The sequence below is a fragment of the Poecilia latipinna genome, unplaced genomic scaffold (genome assembly GCF_001443285.1).
Source record: "Poecilia latipinna isolate Pla-1442-1.1 unplaced genomic scaffold, P_latipinna-1.0 Scaffold523, whole genome shotgun sequence".
Lineage (NCBI taxonomy): Eukaryota > Metazoa > Chordata > Actinopteri > Cyprinodontiformes > Poeciliidae > Poecilia > Poecilia latipinna.
In genome coordinates, this window is record NW_015113139.1 from 78,197 (window position 1) to 98,226 (window position 20,030).

At 38.9% G+C, this 20,030-nt stretch overlaps 1 protein-coding gene across 3 annotated transcripts in view; it reads right to left on the reverse strand.

Annotated features, from left to right (window-relative positions):
• The window catches only part of LOC106952535 (dystrophin), a 180,454-nt gene that overhangs the window by 51,535 nt on the left and 108,889 nt on the right, over positions 1 to 20,030 (reverse strand). For all 3 annotated transcript variants that reach the window (XM_015040701.1, XM_015040700.1, XM_015040703.1), the window contains exons 10-20: positions 14,436 to 14,564; positions 12,370 to 12,465; positions 11,899 to 11,997; positions 11,626 to 11,807; positions 8,676 to 8,826; positions 6,025 to 6,144; positions 4,583 to 4,684; positions 2,281 to 2,388; positions 2,019 to 2,198; positions 1,011 to 1,180; positions 897 to 932 (exon numbers count right to left, since the gene is read on the reverse strand). In XM_015040701.1, coding sequence (XP_014896187.1) covers positions 897 to 932; positions 1,011 to 1,180; positions 2,019 to 2,198; positions 2,281 to 2,388; positions 4,583 to 4,684; positions 6,025 to 6,144; positions 8,676 to 8,826; positions 11,626 to 11,807; positions 11,899 to 11,997; positions 12,370 to 12,465; positions 14,436 to 14,564 — 1,373 coding nt within the window. The remainder of the gene's footprint in view (positions 1 to 896; positions 933 to 1,010; positions 1,181 to 2,018; positions 2,199 to 2,280; positions 2,389 to 4,582; positions 4,685 to 6,024; positions 6,145 to 8,675; positions 8,827 to 11,625; positions 11,808 to 11,898; positions 11,998 to 12,369; positions 12,466 to 14,435; positions 14,565 to 20,030) is intronic.

The window sequence follows — 20,030 nt, forward strand, 5'->3', positions numbered from 1 at the left end:
CAATTGTGGAACTAAGATAGAAGCTGTTTTAACAGGCGGACAGGAACTGGGTGAAGATGGTTCCATAATGGCTCAACTGAGAGCATCAGACTCTCAGGTGTTGGGTCAGTAGGAGTCAGACATGCAGATTCAGGATTATCCTGGTTTAACGCTGCGCCATGACGGCTCCTCTATCGCTTTTTGTCTTCTCCCCCTTGGTGCCAACAATTCTCTTAAAGGGGCAGTATTGTGTGTTTTCCAGTCAGGTTAACTTCAGTTGTTAAAAAAAAATGCTATAAATATAAATATATATCAAATATTAGGAATGCACAACATTGGATTTTTGGGCGCTATCCAATATGCCGATTTACCAAAACTCATTCGGTTGATAACCGATACCAATACCGATATTTTATCCCTAAACCTACTTACTTAAACTACATGGCTTTCTTTACTGTGGAATTAAAGTATTGTGTTATCTTTGTCAATTTGATCTGCTGCCAAATGCAAAATGCTAAAAAAGGAGACTGAAAACGATGTAACGCTTTCAACTTGCAATATGTTTAAATTTATTCATGAAATTTGCTCTCTCTATGACAATGACAATGCTCAAACAAATTTCACAATCCTTTACATCAGTGAGTTATTTTGATGGAGTGGCTGTTGTCCGATATTAAATTGCAAAGCTAATCTCGGCCGATACCGATACCATGCCGATAATATCGTGCATCCCTATCAAATATGGCTGGAAACAAGTTTGAAGAAAACGAATGGGAATGCAACAGACTAGTCGCTACAAAGCAGAAATACATATGAGTTGATTTTTATTTAGGGGCAACATAGTAAAGGGGGATGAATACCTTATTATCTACTCGTTACTTTCTAATACTGGACCAGATCTGACTATATTCACCTACCTGCTGAGATAGGAGAGCAGAAAAGGATGCATGAAACTGAACACGTCACATAAAGTTAGAAAATGTCTTGCAGATAATCCCTGCTGGACGACTGGAGTCTGGACACACACTCACCTTTTCCTGAGCTCAGAATCCACCACCACTTGTCTCTTCTTCTGAGGCGGCGGCGACTCTCGAGTTTGGCGCAAAGCCGACACCTTCTCCCTGGTGGTCACCTTGGTAACGGTCGCTGTGACCGACTGGGTGGCCTCAGACTGCTTGGTCGTGCCGACAGCCGAGGAAAGCTGGAGGAGAAATTTGAATTTATTTGGACAAACAAGCCAGGCGGCGGTGGTTTTAGTTGAACCTGAAGCTGCAGGTGTGAATGTGGGGAAAAGGGTGAACCTGTTCTGCATCAGGGTGAGGAAAAAAAGGCCAGGTGAAGAAACGGGAAAGATCTAATTCCCTGCCTTTGTGTCTTTGTGTGTATGTTTATTTCGCCAAGGTACGGCCTAATGAGCTTTTAACGTTGAGTACAATTACTGAAACATCCATGCTGCCATGGAAACTGAGGTGTTCACAGCCAGGTGTCGACCCGAAGAGGTCAATACGCTAATCATCTGACTGATTATAATGGACAAGTGATTAAAAAAAGAGGAAAGGATGGAGCAAGGGAAGGAAGGAAAGTGCTGCTGCTGGGCAGACAGGAAGAAGTGATGGATTTGTCAGCCTCAGGCTTCTGTAGCACGTTTTGACTAAACCTTGCAGTTAGCTGCTTCCTGTGTCACCGATGTTTATTAGAAGAAAACAAAATCAGAGAAGGTGTAAATAAAAGGGAAAATGTGTTTTCTATGCAGGTAAGAGGAATGCTGAATGGACTACAGCCAAGTTGTTCTTATTGTACTTTTGTGCTTTCAACCTCTGTTATTGAACATACTGGATTAAAAAGTGATGGCGGCCTTTGAGAAATGTCAGAATAATGGCCATACTGTCAAAAAAGACAAACTAAACAGGATCTTTTAGAAACTATAGTTACCCTTACTTAGAAATTGTAAATTGATGCTGTTGTGTAAAATGCAAAAATAAATTCTTTGCTTCTTTGTGTAATAATAAATCAACCAATACAAAGTTTGACCAACCTACCTGGGAGATGTTCAACTCCAGATTTTGGACCAGTCGGTCCCATCGCTGAGCAAAGCTGTCCAGTCTGGCCTCCAGTTTGGAGGCGACCTCTTTGTTCTTGACACTGAACAACAGATCCTGGCTCATAGAGCACAGCTTATCCATGGTGGGAAGCTTGGCGTCTAGTTCTCCCTTCAGCGTCTGATAATAAAGACGAAAACATTTGATACCGCCCGTCTGGGAGGTATTTGTTCTGTTTAGGGACAGGGTGTGAAAAACTCACAGACAGACGGCGCAAACAGGCCGCTGTTTCTGCCTGGTCTTTGAGGTTGAAGGTCTTGGTGGAGCGAACCAGCTCCTCCTTTTGAGTCAGCCAGGAGTCAAACAAACACTGTCAACACAGAAATTAGGCCAAGATCAGTTAGGGCGTTAAATAAGGCAAAGCACAACAGCAGATAGGAAGAGTACGAAGAATTAAAGAAATAAAGACAAGCTGACCGGTTCTGAGAAAAAACAACTGAAGCAGAACGTGATTTCAGAGAATTGGCTGAAAATAAAAAGTTTAAAAAGGCTCAGTCAAAGTCAAATCTTTAAATACATCTTTGCTAATTATTGAATAAAACGAGGTTCATTTTCATTCTTTAAGTGCAAATAAATCCCTTTGCTTTCAAGAGATGAAAAACATAATATAATGTGATTTCTAAACATAGAACTTAATTGGAGTTTAATGGTATGTCCTCATTTTTTACATCAACCTGCCATTTTATTAAGGGGTTAATGAACAGAAAAAATTATTACACTGAGGCACATTTCACTTTAAATGATAAAAATGAGTCACTGGGGCAGAAAACAAAGTCAATTAAGCAAGCAGTTCCAATGCGAATCTATTTTTTGAGTTTTAATTAACTCTGACTTGTTAATCACATTTAATCCGATGCTGTGATCTTAGACGTTGCAATTATTACTTACAAAACATGAGCAAATCAGATATCTTAACCCACTTAATTAAATTTTGTTTTATTTTCTTCACAAAGTCTGCTCTTGCCAGAAGATGATGCATATTAACCATGAAAGGTTTGGTCATTCCAGGCCTATTCAGTTTGGGATTGGTACATGATTGCAGCACCGCATGCAGAAATGGTTGGACTTGCTGTGATCGCTCTGTGGAAACGCAATTCATGCACATTTTTAAGCAACACTCTTACACACCAAAAGCTGAACAGACACTAGTGGTTTGAATAATAATACAAAAAACCTCGATAATAACAATTTAGAATCTTCCTTACAAATATATTAACTTTTCCACATTAGTGGTCGTCAGTTTACAACCACATGTATATATGCTGTTGTGCTCCTAAATCCCTATAGTATTTTTCAGACTAGTTGTAGAAAGGAAAACAAACAAACAAACAAAACACTCTCAGTTAAATCCTAAACAAATCTATGCTTCTTTTGCCTTTCTACTCATAGGTTACACTATGAAATTTTTTGTGGCTGAGAAGTTCTTCTCATTTCATTTTGGGAGATGGTTTTGCTATTTTACAAAAATATCAGTGGGGCTGATGGCCAGTCAGCTCACTGTTCAACATGACTGTGTTTATTAACTTGTAGAGCTAGCAAGTGTAGTTTGCTAGCTCTACATGTGCTAGCAAACTAGCTACACTTGACAGCTCTACAGCTAGCAGTAGCATGATAATTAAAGAAAAACATTACTGCAAGTGTGAACACTCATGATTAAAGCTGTGTACTTGTATCTACATGTGTTTTGGCATCAGTGGCAAGGACTTCAGTTAGATACTTGAGTTTATATCCAACATTAACATTATACATTTCTTTTAAATAACAGTATAAGCAGCTAATACAGTTATATGAAAGAAATTAGAATATTTTTGAAAATTTATTTGAGTAGCTCAATTCACTAAAAGACACACATCATATAGATTCATTTTCAAGCTTTTTCTGCTTACTAATGGAAATATTTATGGTTGGAATATCATATCAGTCCAACAAAAAATATTTTCAATACAGAAATGTGAACTTAATGAGAAGTATGTTTAAAACTTGCTTTATGGTTATGATTTTCAAAATGTACTTTCAATTTGACAAAGCAAGCTTCGTCTAATTTATTAGATGTGTCTGTACATTCATCATGGACGTAAATTTCAAAGCAACTGAACTTCAACTGGTTTACTTTTTTTTTTTAGTTTGAAATTATATGATATTCTATCAAATAAGTAATTACATTATAAATACACTCTGTGTGTCTTCATCCTGGGATATTTTTTTGATTTGTAAAGAGCAGAAATAGTCAAACATCAGGCCCCTCTGTACAAATTCAAACTCACACCATTTTATTACACACCTTACACCTTATAGTCTTGGTAATGGAAATTTATCTAAATAGCACAGAACAGATGTTAACCATAGGACTGTACTTTTCAACAAGTTTAACTTCTCTTTAAAAGTCAGTAAAAATTAGAGATTGGAGTTTATTTGTTTGACTGATTCTCATTAAACAGAGTAATAAAAAGAAAACATTGCCTCAATGATGATGTCACAGCTGTTACATACACCTGTGGTCCTACCTGTTCGTTAGTGAAGTGCTGCCATTTCAACAGAATCTCCTGAAGCAGAATCCAGCGCTCTTCTGTCCATCTGCAAATCGCTGCCCAGCGGTCACCGAGAACCTGCACACACACAAACACAAACACACACATCTTCGATCAGAGTGTATATTTGGAATAAAATTCTCTTTGAGATATTTTCCCCCAGGCAGAGTAAAATTTTCATCATGTTGCCTCAAAAGGTAATTGGTTCACACTTTTGACATGCCAGATGAGTTGTTTTTTTTTTTAAGTTGTCAGAAATGCCGTTTGATTTTTGTTTCTTGCTCCTCTAAAGTTTATATTGAGCGCAGGGGGATAAGAAACAAACACAAAAAAAAAAAAAACACTGGACATGCAGAACACTGGTTCTAACATGATGCCATTTTTTCTGCTCTTTTGTCACTTAAAATGTTACAAAACTGGTGCTCAACTTTTATTATCCCACTTCAAAAGAAAATGGCATTTTTTGTTTCTATCCAGCTGTCGGAGGTTAGAGAATTTATTTCTAGATTTGTCAAACAGGCATTTAAACCTAACGCAGATTGTACAACTATTGATAATGTCTGTAGTTTATTTGAAGTACAAATTTCAACAATAAAGAAGTTCAAAGTGCTTACATGATAAAGCAAACAAACAAACAAAAAAAAAAAACAGTTGAAAAATGAAGTAATGAAAAGTTTGTTTCTATATTAGTGGAGCATAAAAACTGAATGCTGCTCCTCCATGTTTGGTTCTGACTGTAAGGACGCAAAACAAACAAGAAGATTTAAGTACGCTTGGTTGAGTTTGTCGAGATCTTATTGGGGCATTAGTCATTTAATCCTGGAAATGCTCTTCCCATGATAGAAGGCTGACTTTGTTACTGTCTTTATGTGTCTGTGAAGGTTCAGGTCCATCACTACACTTAAATTTAAGTATAGACTTATGGTATCAAAAACTACTTCACCACAAATTCATGTCCCAGTCTTGAAGCTTTGTGATTGTACTCCAACAAACAAAAGAAACAAAAACAAGATGCAACAAAACAAAAATAATTTCTCTGTGAGTCAACAGTGCTGCAACAATAACCCATTTAATAAATCTGACAGCAACTGGCTTGAAGAAGCCAAGCCTGAACAAAGACGGCCATCTGTGGGATGATGCTTCAGCCCCGGCATCGGGCTTCAATTATAGCAGCAGCAACAAACTGATGTGAAAATTAATGGCTGGAGTTGTAGCATAATCCTGTCTTATTCTTTGCGCTGTGCAGGATATGGCAAGGCGCTGAAGTGGCACATCGGTGTCGAAAATGAATGAACATAGACAACAATGTTCATTACTCCAGTCTGCAATCTTGCTGGCAATGTCTATTTAGAAATATTTTCTACTAAGTTTACTTTTTGTAAAAAACAAAAAGCAGCTGGTAAGTCCCGTTTACTCGCCTGGAGTTTGCTCTCCAAGGCGGCAGTCGCGCTGTCTCCAGTGTTCTCGTCGACAACCACCACCATGTGGGTCAGAGAATTCACCCTGACCTGCTCCAGCTCCAGGTCCTCCTGGAGGAGCTGCAAAACAGACAAAAACATATGCATGGAAAATGGAATACAACGTTTTGCAAAGCTACATTTTTCATCTGAGAAGAGTTACAGAGCTGTGAAAGTATTTTGCGCCTTTGCAGTTTTCCACTATTCTGCGATGCTGACGCAGCTGAATGTTTCAGATGATCAAACAAAATGTCATTAGCAGACAAAAACAAACCTGTCATGCTAAGCACCGGGATGCCTCAGGGCTGTGTGTTTAGTCTCTTGCTGTTCCCGCTGCTAACACATAACTTTCCATCTGCACATGAGTGAAATCTTATTAAATTTGCAGACGGGAATGATGCATTTATGCACAGGGCGGAACTTAAAACAGCAAGCAGGCTAGTGCAGAAACAACAATCTGGTATGATAGTTATATGACAAACAGGAAATAATTATTGATTTTTAGGGGTAAGAAGTTGAACCAACAACCCTGAAGATCAGCAGGCATAAATAACTTTAATAGCTCTTAACTTGATTTATTTTCAAAAGCTGCAACAAATTTGTTTGGTTTATGTTACATCCTGACTTTAGTTTGCCTCTTATATCTACCTAAGATGCTGAATTAGATGTTTAGGTAAGGCAAAACAAAATCCTTTAATGATCCTTCTGTCAACAAGTAAATCTTACTTAGATTCACAACCTGAAGCTACAGATCATTGTGTTGCGCTAAGCACTAAATTTAATATCTAATGACATTGAGTAATTGTCCTTTTCAACTTGGCTGCTATTATTTCACAATTAGTATGCCGAGAACACTTCATCCTTTGATAAAAAAATAAATAAAATATGGAGAAATGTATATTAAGTGATAGTTTAACACCAACCGCTTCTACACACAGAAGGCTAATTTGAAGCGTAGGTTTCAAAAGGCATGTGAAAGCGCCAGATAAATCCATTTAACACAGCTGGAGAGCTCAGCCTCACACTGCGATTAGAGCGGAGATGATGGGACTTTTTTTAAAAAGCACGGCCGCGTTTAACAAAGTGAAAATACGAGCAGCCGAGAGCCCCTGCCGGAACGGTTCTGAACCCTAAAAATCACAGTCAAATTAAAAAGCAAACAGAGTTCTGTGATGAAAAAATAATTTGGTCAACCATTTGATCTTTGAATTGGAGTAGAACCGAGAAAAACGAGGTAGGTAACGCAGAAGAAAGGCGAGGAGTGAAACAGTCCAGCCTGACTGCTCTTTACTGGAATAAACAAAGTGGACAGCAGTGAGGTGCTGCTGTTCAAAATATGCAGGCGCAGTATTCTGCAGATGTGTTGTCACTGCTATGCAGCATGAATACCACCATGCCTGGTCTCCAAGTGTTGGATAATTATTCACTCAGGCTCCCTGTGTCTGTAATATTCCTTACATTTGTTTTTTGTTCAGCCTAACAGAGAAGGTCAGGAAGTCATTAAGAAATTACAACCAAATAGTTTTGATGCCAGAAGCCAGAAACCTGGTTCCTGAGACGGAAATATTATCCACCAGCACTACAGACTACATGTTATCTTGGGTCCATGTCTGTTATTAATAGAAATATGAGAATATTTCCTAATATCTTACAATATCTTTAAGTCGGATGCATTTCTCAAGCTCATAATCAACAGTCAGCAGCTTTATTAAAGCTGCAGTACACACTTTTATCTAAATATTTAATTTGCCTAAACTGTCACTGTTGGGATTTATTTCAACATATTTCTCTGAACATTTACATATATGTGTTTATGTGTGTGTGTGTGTGTGTGTGTGTGTGTGTGCGCGCGTTTGTTTGTAATACCTTGTTGGGACGATTTTCCTGACATATACTACGTTGTGGGGACCAATTGCTCCTTGTGGGGACTGGAGCCTGATCCCTGACCCTGTTTTTGGGTCAGGGGTCAGATTTAGGGCTAAGGTATGAATTGAGTTTTGGTTAGGGTTCGGAAAAGGGTAAAGGTAAGATTTAGGCTGTAGAAATGAATGGAAGTCAATAGAAAGTCCCCACAAAGATAGCAATAGAGACATGTGTGTGTGTGTGTGTGTGTGTGTGTGTGTGTGTGTGTGTGTGTGTGTGTGATAGGCATGTTGCAATAAACAATAAATCAATTAATCACATGATGAATTAAAACAACCTGAATAATTTCCATTTGCAGGATTTATGGTTTTTGTCTTCAGTCTGGTGTTTTGGTCTCAACTGGACCTTTTTTTTTTTTTTTTTTAAGGATGATTTTGTTTGCAGAGACTTCATAATTCATTTTATTTGTTGTTTTGTTTATTTATTTTTGATATTTAAAATGTCTTCCAGCTCCAATGTTAAATGTTCGGCAGAATTTAAATTGTGTGGATGTCATGGTCATTATCAGTGTATTTGTAGATTCGCCTATGTGGTGTTTTAACATTTCTGTTGCTCTTTTGTCCACGTTCTGCTGTGTCAGCGTAAATTTCCCGCTTGTGGGACTAATAAAGGATCATCTTATCTTTGTGTTTCTCTCTTACATGAACGTGTGGATTGAAGATGAAAGTGGGACCAGGTGACACTCTCACCTTGTGCTCCTCCACCTGGTGCTTGATGTCCTCCAGGTCGGGGCCGAGCGGCTGAGCGCTGATCTTCTTGATGCGAGCCTCGGTGACGTCCAGCCACTCGGTCAGCTGCTGCAGCTGCTTGTTCTGCAGCTCCATCAGGACTTCATGCAGTCTGGGACGGAAACGAATCAGAAGCCTGTCAGTCAAGCGGCTGGGCTCGTTATCCCCCAAAGCAGTCTTCCTGAAGAGCGGCTCGGAAAACCGACAGATGGCGGGTTTTAACGTCGAAGCAGAGATTTCAGGTAATTATTACTGTTATTATCATTATTATTCAGACCCTGTTCAGCAAGGGGGCTGTGTCTGCTTATCTCTGTGCTCGAGTCAACAAGATTATCAACGACGATAGCAGAACTGTTTAATTAAATTTGGCTCAGTGTCAGTTAATCTTGGATTCACTATAATTAGAAAGAGTGCAGCTCTTTGTACTCATTGATGTGAGCCGCAGTAAAGATCTTCATTAGCTGTGAAAGTAAGATGGGAGAGAAGGATCAAACTCTTTTTATCACAGCTTTAAATTTCTGGTGTGTTCAGACAAACAGCTGCGACCAGAAACTGTAACATACAGTAACTGTAACAGAAACTTCGACATACATAAATATAAATTCTTCTTGTTTAAGGTTAGTAAATAGGACCAACATGATCTCTACTCTGAGAGACATTTGATTACTTTCTTCAAATTAAGTATTTATATGCACCAGTTCAGCAACTTCTACAATCCAAAGAGCTGTTTTCAGCAAAATAGATGTATTTATTGTAGATTTTTGCCTTCTTTTGTGAGGAACACATCTAATCAGCAGGCTTTTATGCACCAACATCTGCCTTTAGTGAATATGTTAAACTTGGTCAGCTGTATGCTTTTTAGTAAAAGTGACAAAAATTGTTTTTTGTAGTCGAGAATTTTCAAAGTTTGCAAAGTGAGATAAACCGGCAAATATAAATTTACACATCCTTTTACAAGAAATAAGTCTGTCTACTTGTTTAATGTATTGCTGGTTAATTGTTGTTGAGTAGGCAAAAAAAAATTAATCACAGTATTTTGTTTTTCCTGTTTTTTCCTCTTATTTTTGTTTTTTACTTGCCGATTTTGGCCAAAGTGACGAAACGTTTCGATTTGTGTTCATCTGCTTTCTGCGAGATGCTAAAAGCTTGAGATATTCTCTTACAACCAAACTTATCTTTCAACTTCTGCACTTCATCCCAAACCAATCTGTTCACTAATGCCAACTATGAAATCTCTGAGACTAAATCTGTACTGAGATTGAATTTCAGCTGCTTCCTTCCACTTCACAGCCGTGGGTTCCTTTAAATACGTCCCCACGACAACACGTACTTCCACTGAGTGTGCTGCTTCTTTCTTACAGGCTAGAGGAAGATTTATTTGTGCTGACTCAGCAGTGCTGATATTCCACTTTCATTTACCATTTGTGACAAGTTACAAATGTCAGCTTTTAAAAAGGTCCTTCAAAGGTGAACATTTTAATCATCCAAAAGGAGAGGCAGGCCTACATTTCACAAAGAAATACTATATATATATTTACCCTTTAGTGCTGCCAGAAGACTAAGCGTTGAATCAAATTGTCACAAACATCCAATTTTCTGAGCTGATATTGAAAAAGATGGAAATAAGTAAAATGACGGAAAGCTAGTGCTAAAGCTAACAGAATATGTAGTCATGGGAAAATCATCAGTGGTTGGTTAGCTAATTTAAACACCTGCTCCACTAATGATCTGTCAGAGTTCCTTATTTCAAGTTCCACAGCATATCTACATGTTAAGATTTTCAAAGTCAAGCTAGCATAGCTGACCTACTCTCCTCTCCCTTGCAACTTTTTTTAATTAAAACTTTTCAATGACTTGTGAAATGGGAAACCCTTGGACCTTGTTATAGAGGCTGTACAGTTGATAATTAGTAGCAAAGCACTGCATCTCTTTATTTTATATTTTACATTTGAGAATTAGCATGTTGACAAATGACAGCTAAAACCAATGTTAGTCATTGTCGGCAAACAGTTCGGATTTTGCAAGCACGATGTCACGTTGCAATGCGCCTACATGTTTCTGAGATAATACCAACAAACACAGCCAAGGTGGGTGATTGGGAAATATTGTTAAAGTCTGGATATTTGAATAAGCCTATTATAAATCAGTTACTTAAGAAAGTAAAATATAAGGTTTTTATTATTTTTAGACTGGTCCAACAGTATCAGTAGGGTTTCATTCACATTTTGGACAAGACTGATGAGTGAGTGCAAGTAGATTGAGACAGAAGAGCAATATAATCACTTTAGTTCTGGCTTAGTTCTTGTTTGATGGTTATATCTGAAACTTTAAATGTTTAAAACACTATAATATGGCTTAGGTTCCTGGACTGAATTAAATATGTTGTTAGACCTCATGTCCTTTAGGTTTCAAAGACAGATCATATAATAGTTACTTCTATTGAAAACCTTGGTGCTCGTTGTTAGCCAACTCATTTCGGAAATCGGCTGCAAAATGTTTATAGAAGTGATAAATTAATTGTCCATTTACTGATAGTTCAGCAGGAAAGACATTGAAAACCCTACATGTGTTCATTTGCTCACCAATATCTGAGCGTGGAGGAAATTTAAAAGAAAACGGAGGTGTGCGGCTAAAGGACCAATTTTATGAGAACATAAAAAGAAAATGTAACCTCCTCTTGTCGCGAATGAGCAGACTGTGAGCACAAATTAAAAAAAAGAAGATTCAGGCAGTAAAACTGTCAAAGCCCCGGTGAGGGGAAAAATGAGTAAAGTGCCGTCTTTTTCAAGATATTTGAAGCGAGGTAGAAAAGCCCGCTAAAGAGGCTTTTCTACCTCCTAAAACAAACAATTCTTTATTATTAAGGCTTAACCATTCAGCTTGTGTGAATATATACAAAGAATCAACAGACCTGTTCTGTCTCTCCATGCTTGCTACTCTCAGGTGTTCCCAGCGGGAGTTCAGGAGGTTCATCTGCTCCCTGACCTCAGAGTCCTCGTCCACACTGAGGTTACCCTCCACCAGCAGGGCGGCGCCGGCCCGCAGGACACGGCCGACGCTGCCCTGATGGGTGGTCAGCTCCACCATGTAGCCCTGGTGAAGAGAGTGGGCGATATATCGCACGTACTTCCAATCGATTGAAAAAGCTCAATTAAGGGTTTGGCTCCTCTCTGGCGCCGCCTACCTCATGCGTGTGGAACTGCTCCTTCACCTCCTCCACATGGCTGGAGATGGAGGGCTGGCCGTGGAGGCCGTCCTCTGCCGACAGCAGCCACGTCAACACCTTCAGGAAGCAGAGCTCAACAAGTTACTGAAGGAGTGAGAGGAATGTTTTTGCGTTTATGTCACACTCAGCAGTTTCCTGTTGTTTTAAAATTACAACTCTTATTTACAACACAGCTAAGACATTCCCACACCCTGAAGTTCGTCACGTTTTGTCACATTGCAACCACAAACTCAACTTATATCAAGATGATATGTGATAGAGCAACATACAGTCGTGTAATTGTGAAAAGGAAAGAGAAATGTTATTTTAAAGTCTCACCACAGATTCTTAAAGGGACAGTATTATGTATTTCCAAGCCACATAGTGAAACTTTCTAGCACAATCATGATATGAGAGCGTTGCTACAGTTTTTTTAAAGTTTTTTTTTACCTCCTCCAGTGAAGCCTGGTAGCTCTCCAGGCTGGTGGATCCAGGAGGCAGAGGACTGAGGCCCCGCTGAAGCTCCTCCTGGCTGCGGGTCAGGAACTGATGAACGGAGGAAAACAACGCAACAGGATGCAAAGGGAGAGGAGGAGATGGGGCGAGAAAACAGACATTAGGTGAATGTGGAGGAGATGGGGAGACATTAGAGGAACAAAATGCAGGGAGCATGACCAGAATGTAGGAGAGAACAAACGGAGAGAAGGAAAGGTGGCAAGTTCAGCTTCAACAACCATTCCTCTCTCACAATCCCACTTCCTGTCTGAAGTGTTTGCGCTCTACGTACTGTTGAATTAATGCAAAAAAAATTATAATGCATTTTCACTAGATGTAAGTTATAATCCTAGATAAATGAAAACTTGAAGAGTTTCACGTTCCATTCAAAAAAAGTTTAGTTTGTTTTGTTTTTTTTATCTGGGACTATTTTGCATTTCTTCTAGGTGAAGAAGAGTCGACACCTGGTTACGACAGGAGATAAAAGTCGGGGCTGGAACTCTACTAGCAACTCCCAAGATGAGACGACAGATAATGTTTGCGCTATTAGAGGGAGACGAGGAAAAATTTAGCAGTATTCTGGGGAAACTAAGAATTCCTATGTTTGGTTTTCGAACGTAGAGATCAGCAGAGCAGCAGAAAATGTCCACCACACCAAATGAAATGAACATATTTCAAACACAAGTGCACTTCCAACTACATTACTAAAAGAAAAAAAATAGTAATTGAACTTAAACAGGGAAACAACCCAAGATCCATTTTATCAGAAAGTGGCTGACAATCACTGCCCACTCAACGGTTGTCTTGCCAACAGTCATTGACACCCTCCACTAGGAGGGAGAGTCACAGATGGTCGTTGCTGAGGAAGTGGAAAGGAAAACGGTTTGGTAAAATTTGGACTTCATTTGGAAATAAAGATCCAGAAGTCTGGAGGAAGAGTGTAGAGGCAGAGACAGGAAGCTACTTCAGGTTCAGGGTGTTCCCTCAGCTTTCCAGAATCAATGATGGCGTTTGGCACCATGGCGACCCTGCTGGTGTTGGAACAATCTACTGATCAGGAAATCATGCAAAAGGAGCTCCAACCGAGTACCAAGTTCAGGACCTGTGAATCAGATCCGTGTGCTCAGGCAGAAATACATTTTGGGTTTTCATTAGCTTCAGATCAAAAACATCAAAATGAACAACAACAAAACATGATGGAAAGAAATCACTCTCTAATCAACCTACACAAGTAATGCTTTTTAAAGTAAATTATGAGCATGAATTAACTTTTTTTTTTGCATCCCAATACAATCAGAACAGCTTTTATTTTAGGGAAGAGGAATCAGGAAAACTTGCAGAAAACAGAAGAAACACTGAGTTGGTTGAAAGGTGGACTCAACCCCTTCAACCACCCGTCCCTCCTGCTTTTGAACCAAAATAAATGAAAAGTTGACCGACGTCGCTGATGATGTGTGTTGATGATGGTACTCGTCAAAACATGATGTTTGTCTCTGGTTTTCTCACTTGTTGACTGTATTTTTTTGTATTTTTGTGTTTCTATGACTTGTTGCTGAAACGTGTTACACAAATAAACTTGACTGATTGATTATTGTAATAAATTTCTCTGAAGAATTTTGATTTACCATTGTGACGATAAATTCCAACTAATGCTTGAAAAACGTCCGAACTGTCTGTTTTGGTTGTTAGTTTTAGTTTTTTTTTTCTTCTCAATGGGAGCATCACAACCGGTCGATAAATTTAAACATGACTTAATGCAGAAACCAATTGAAGAATTTTGAATTAATATGATTTCCAAGATTTTTTAAAATTGAACTTAATTGAATTAGAATCAGATAATGAACATTTTCATCATGATTTCAATAAGCTACGAGTTTCCAAATATATTCTCAGACTAGTTTTTATAGACATTTGTCAATGACAGCAAAACAAACAAACAAACAAACAAAGAAACAGATGTTCAGCCAAAACACGGACAGACAAATGTTAGCGTTGAAGCGTTAGCGATGTGAAACACGGACCTGCTCAGTAAAGCGTCTCCTCTTTTGCTCTGGCGACTTGACATATGCAGCCTGGGTGTAGGCATAGCTTTTATAGCGAGGCTGAGGGGAGGGGCTCCGCACGCGCCCCTGAGCCACACTCACTGTGATCTGAGAGGCAAAGACAGAGGAAGAAAGAGAAGAAGAAGAAGAGGACAGAGAGAGGCAGAGAGGTGGGAAGAGTTGGCAAAGAGGCAGGATAAAGAAAGGACAGATAGAGGCAGAAGAATGTAAAACTGTGTGCAAACAATCCCAACAGCCACAAAACACAGAGGAGTGAAAAGCAGAAAATAAATGGGGTGAAAAAAAGAAGCAGGATGCAGGAAGTGAAAGTCTGAAAGTGACAAAAACAAAAAAAATAAAAAATAGATGCAGGAGAAAATGAAGCACAAAGTTTCCATCCAAATGTCAAACTCGTCTTTGGGACGTTCAGAAACAAACAGGGACGATTTAAGTTAAGTAAAACTGGAAGGTTGTGCCTGAATTATTTGAACCAGTTTGGTTTGATGTGACATTTACTGACTTTTGTCTGAAAATGCTAGTGAATTAAATCCATTTATTAGCTTTTCCTGTGATTTAATAGGTTGAAATAAAAAAAATAAATAAATTGGTTGTTAATTGAAGATTAAAATGGGAATAAACATGTCCGTAAAATGAAAGACTGATTCAAGCTAAAACTCTGCCATGCGTATGCAAAACAAAAGGCTTACCAGGGTCTGACTTCTAATAAATGCAGTAATAAAAGATGGAAAATTATTTATCATGGACTCTTTTTTTCTTTAACAGTACAGTGCATCAGGTCTTTCACATTTTTGAGAATATCTCTGGATGGAAACCCAGCTTTAGAGGCAGACAGTACAGACAGAGACACAGTGTTATATCATGGGAACAGTGGCACAGTCAAAGCAAGTGAAGCTCTTCTTCAGAACCTTTTTTACTTCCTTAAATTGGAAGTAACTCATACAGTGACTCTTACGTTTCGCCCTCAGTCACTCTGCCATTTTTTTAAACCACAAAAAAAAGAAGAAAATTGTGTTTTATACACGACATGGAGCGTGGTCAGGGTTTAGCTTATTCAGAACTGTTCCCAAAGTCTAAATGCATTTATAGTTACGGATTTGCTCGGCGGGTTTTTTGCTGAGAAATGACCATGAGGCCGTGTTCAAAGTGCCACCTCAGTCAGTTTCCTGCTTTCTGCACGCTGACTCGACACTTTGAGGTGTCGGAAAAGCGTAAAAGTTGCTGAGCCACCGCTGGGACAAATAATGAGAAAAGAAAAAACACCCCACAACAGTTCCACTGATCCACACCGACAGATCATCGATCACACCATCACGAGTTGGACAGTGAGGGTTTGTTAGCGTCAGTGGATTAAATATAATTAGGTGTTCCACAGGAACCACTGCTTGGTTCTCTTCTGTTCTCCATACACGTGCTAACTCCATTTGAAGACTTTAAGTGAGCATTACTATTTTAGTCATTTTAGATAACATTCAGCTATAAATTAGAACACACTTTTGTCCCTAAAATGGACAAATATGGCCTAAAAATCTCTTCTGTCGCCTTTTATGTTGTTTTTCTTGAATCATAGAAAAGGTTAAATGTTTTGACATGCTTCATGTTGCAGTGTGTCCCACTAAAGGAACTTCAGAAACCAGATAAATAAAAACAAAAATGTGTTTTGCTTAAAAAATAAATAAATAAACGAAGGACAAATTGCACAGAAAGTTTTGGCCTTTGGCTCAACACCATTTATCTACTTGTTCCAGTAAAAACATCTCTCTGTCAAACCATGTTTTATAAACGCAATAATGGAACAAATTATGTAACAGACTGTTGTTGGTAACTAAGTGCATACAATTAGAGGCAATTTTATACTTGGATAAATTATATGTCAGTGTTTACTTGCTTGGTAAATACATCTCGACAGCAATCAGGTTCTGGACTTTCAGAAAATCTGAAGAACAACAACATAAAATAAAAAAATAAATAAAAAAGAAAAATCTATAAGTTCCATCAGTGGAAAACTTTTGCCCAGTACTAAGAGGGCATGTTTGGTTCAGACCTTCACATTTCTGCTGGAGTCAAACTGTGCAGATGTCAGCTCTTATCTGGACTGAACAAAAACAGAATCCTGCAACAACTTTTCTTTTTCACTCACAACCATAAACTTCGGTGATCTTTACTGGGGTTTTGTGAGATTAGACCAGCACAACGTAGTGAAGTCTCTCTCTCTGTATCTCTTTGTTTTTATTTTATTTTTAAACAAATGAACTACAAGCTATAGAGGAGACATTATTAAATGTAGAAGCACCTTTGACTGGGACATTCTAACATGAATCTGATTTCATCTGAACCAGTCTCTCCCGTTTCAGTCTCAGCTCTTCTGTAACAGGTTTTGTTTTTTGAAACTTTCCATCACACACTAAAAAACATGAATTTGTCACTTTCCACCTGTTTATCTGTATCTTCTACCTCCAGATTCACCATCATCTCACATTTCTGTGCGTTTCCCAGGGTTTCCCTCAGTCTACTATAAGCCTGGCGGGCCACCAGGCTTTACTTTTGCCCCCACCAGACTTAGCATTGCTTTTTTTTTCTTTTTTTACATCCTTTTAAAATGTTTGCATTTTATAGTTGGTGTTCAGGTATTAATCTTCAAATCTTTCAATGCCACATAATCATCAAGTGGTATTTTCAAATGTCCTGTCGTATATAGACATTCTTTAAACTCAAAAATATGACGGGCTGCAGGATGAACAACTGCCCTCACACTCAACCACCAGGCTTAGCAAGTTTTCTGGTGGAAACCTTCCTCACCTGTTCTTTCCAGGAATTTCACTCAGCCCAATGAGGAAGCAGCTAGAGAGCAGCTAACCCCGGATCAAATGTTCCCCTGAAAATAACATCAAGCTTTCGTTTTCCTCTCTACCTGCCCCGGGCGTCAGATGGATGGATCGGAGTGTGTGTGTGTGTGTGTGTGTGTGATTTGGTGCATTTCACCAGCTTTAGGTAATAATCTCCAAGTTTCAATCGAGTTATTTTTCATATATTCCTTCATGAAAAGTTAAGGTCTTTCACCCTGCTGAGCCTCAGGTGGTGTTAGTATAATATTAATGTGAGGAAGTGGTAGAAGTGCTGTTGTTGGTGACAGATGATGGAGGAGGGAGATAATAGCAGCTGTCAGGACCTTTTTTCACCGTCTGTATCTCTTATTTTATTGTCGTCTTGCTTGTTTTCTGTAGTTTTTTGGGGGGAGTTTTGCCTTCAGCTCACTCTTCATAATCCTCATCATCCAGCTTCCCTTCGAAAGCTAAACGTTTCAGTTTCACATCTTTTCCCATCCTGTTAGCGACTCTGCAGGTTTATTCTTTCTGCTCTCATGTAGTGAGTCTGATGTGGCTGCTGCAGTGAGAGGATATTATCAGCACAGTTATTCCAGTAATTTCACCCCAATCTGCTGTGATTGGCCACTGACCTCTGCCTAACTGAGCTTGAAAGGTGAGAGCAGATGTCACTTGTGGGAGCAGATTTCTCTCTCTCTCTCTCTCTCTCACAGCATTTTAATATCTGGTTCTGTTTCGAATCGCACGTCGGTTTTCATTTCTGAGGCCATGTGTTTGGATGCCGGTTGAAGCCCGTTCCTTCAGCACACCGCCTGTTCCTCGGAGCGAGCTGGAGGAAATTACGGCGAGCGGGGGGGAACATCTGGTAACCTCCCCACCGCTGAGACCGCTACCTGAAATCCTGGCTGCAAAAACGGATGACTGAACCAACGTACAGATGGTTGGCAATTAAGGTCGACACAAAATTAAAGCGCCGCTGTAAAAGCGCGGCAAGGTACAGGGGTCTGTGCATGTTTTGTCGCATTACAACTCCAAATGTAATGCGATCTCACTGAGATTTGAACTCGTATGTGAGCCTGAGTGTGGTGTAATTTATTTGCGAACTAAATAAGACTGGGGATGTAAAGCTAATGAGCCCCTACAGTCGGAAAGATGAATTGCACAAAAACACTGATGTCAACTTCAGACTGAAACTGCTTAAGAGAAGAAGTGCAGAGGGGAAAATTAACCAGCGCTCAACTGGAGCTTAGCTGTGAGATTTCAACTGTTTCTAAACTATGATTTTACTGTTCTGATGCAAACATTTAAGATGAAAACGTTTGCCATAGATTCATTCTATTTAATACTAGATTTAGTTGGATCACCTTCAGCTTCGATCCATTTCCAGAGGCCTTACTTTGATGAGCTTCTGGAAAGTCGGATATTTTCCCATCTGGTGTTGAAATAATTTGCTTCAATGTGAAACAGATCATTTTCTCTTTCATAGCTTTAGGATTTGAGTTTTCTGTGTTTATTTATTTTTTTTTTCTGTGTTTATTGTGATCCTGAGTCTCTGTGTTGTCCTGTCTGCTCCCTAATTGTTTCCCAGGTGTGTCTAGTTCTCAGTTGAACTGGATAGTCCTGAGGCTACCTTTCTCCGTGATCAGTCACCACCACAAACCACAAATCATGACACAAAGGAATAAATAGAAAGCCTTAAACTTTTTCAGCTTCTCTAAAGCAACTTAAGAGTGAATTAAACATGAACAGGAAGTGTTCTGACTCCATGTCTACGTAGATTCTGGTGTTACCTACGTTTTCAACTAACATGTTGGATATGTTGTTAAAAAATGAATGGATATAAAAAAGCATCACTTGAGCAATGACTGAAAAGATTCAGAAGTTTATATAGAGACACACAAAACCCAGCTTTTATTTTAATATTCCAGGCAAGATAAATATTGCTTCTAAGCTAAATATTTAATTGGACCTGCATATTTAGCTAGCAAACCAAATATTTAACTGGTAACCTAAATATTTAGACACAAATCTACATATTTAATTTAGCTAAATATTTAGCTATCCTGTTTTCTCCAGAAATCGGAAATCTTGGCTTTTACTAATACAGAAGCTGCTTAAAAAAGGTTTGAGAATGACTCATTTAAATCAACACATCATGTTTGTATTATAATGGCCTAGTCAAATTCAGCTGTAGATTTGAATCAACACTTTCAAATTGGGGCTGCAGGATGGATTCAAGGCCTGGGTTCTTTCTGCATGAGGCTGCATGTTCTCCCTGTGTATTCATGGGTTAACTCCTGGTACTCCAGCTTCCTGCCACTGTCCAGAAACATGACAGAAGAAATGCCTTGAGGTACGAGAGTGATTGGCAAGATGAAAAGTGTGTCAGCCCTGAGTGCACACAGCAAAAACAACTCACTTCCATGAAATTTCAGCTCTAACATCATTTCAGTTTAAAGCTAGAAATGAAATGCCCTTTTAACCCATCAGAAAACACTCCTGCATTCAATCCTGTTGACACAGAAGAAGTTGCAACTGTGACAACCAGATGGATCAACATGTTTTTTTTTTTTTTTTAAGATTTTCTTTTCCTGAAACGGTATGTTTCACACCAAATGTAACAGGACAACAACTTCTACGTTTGTCTCATCCGTCCACAGAATATTTTCAGGACGTTTTGCCCCACAAATGCAATCAGACACGACACACTGAGCGTGTGTAAACGCGGGTT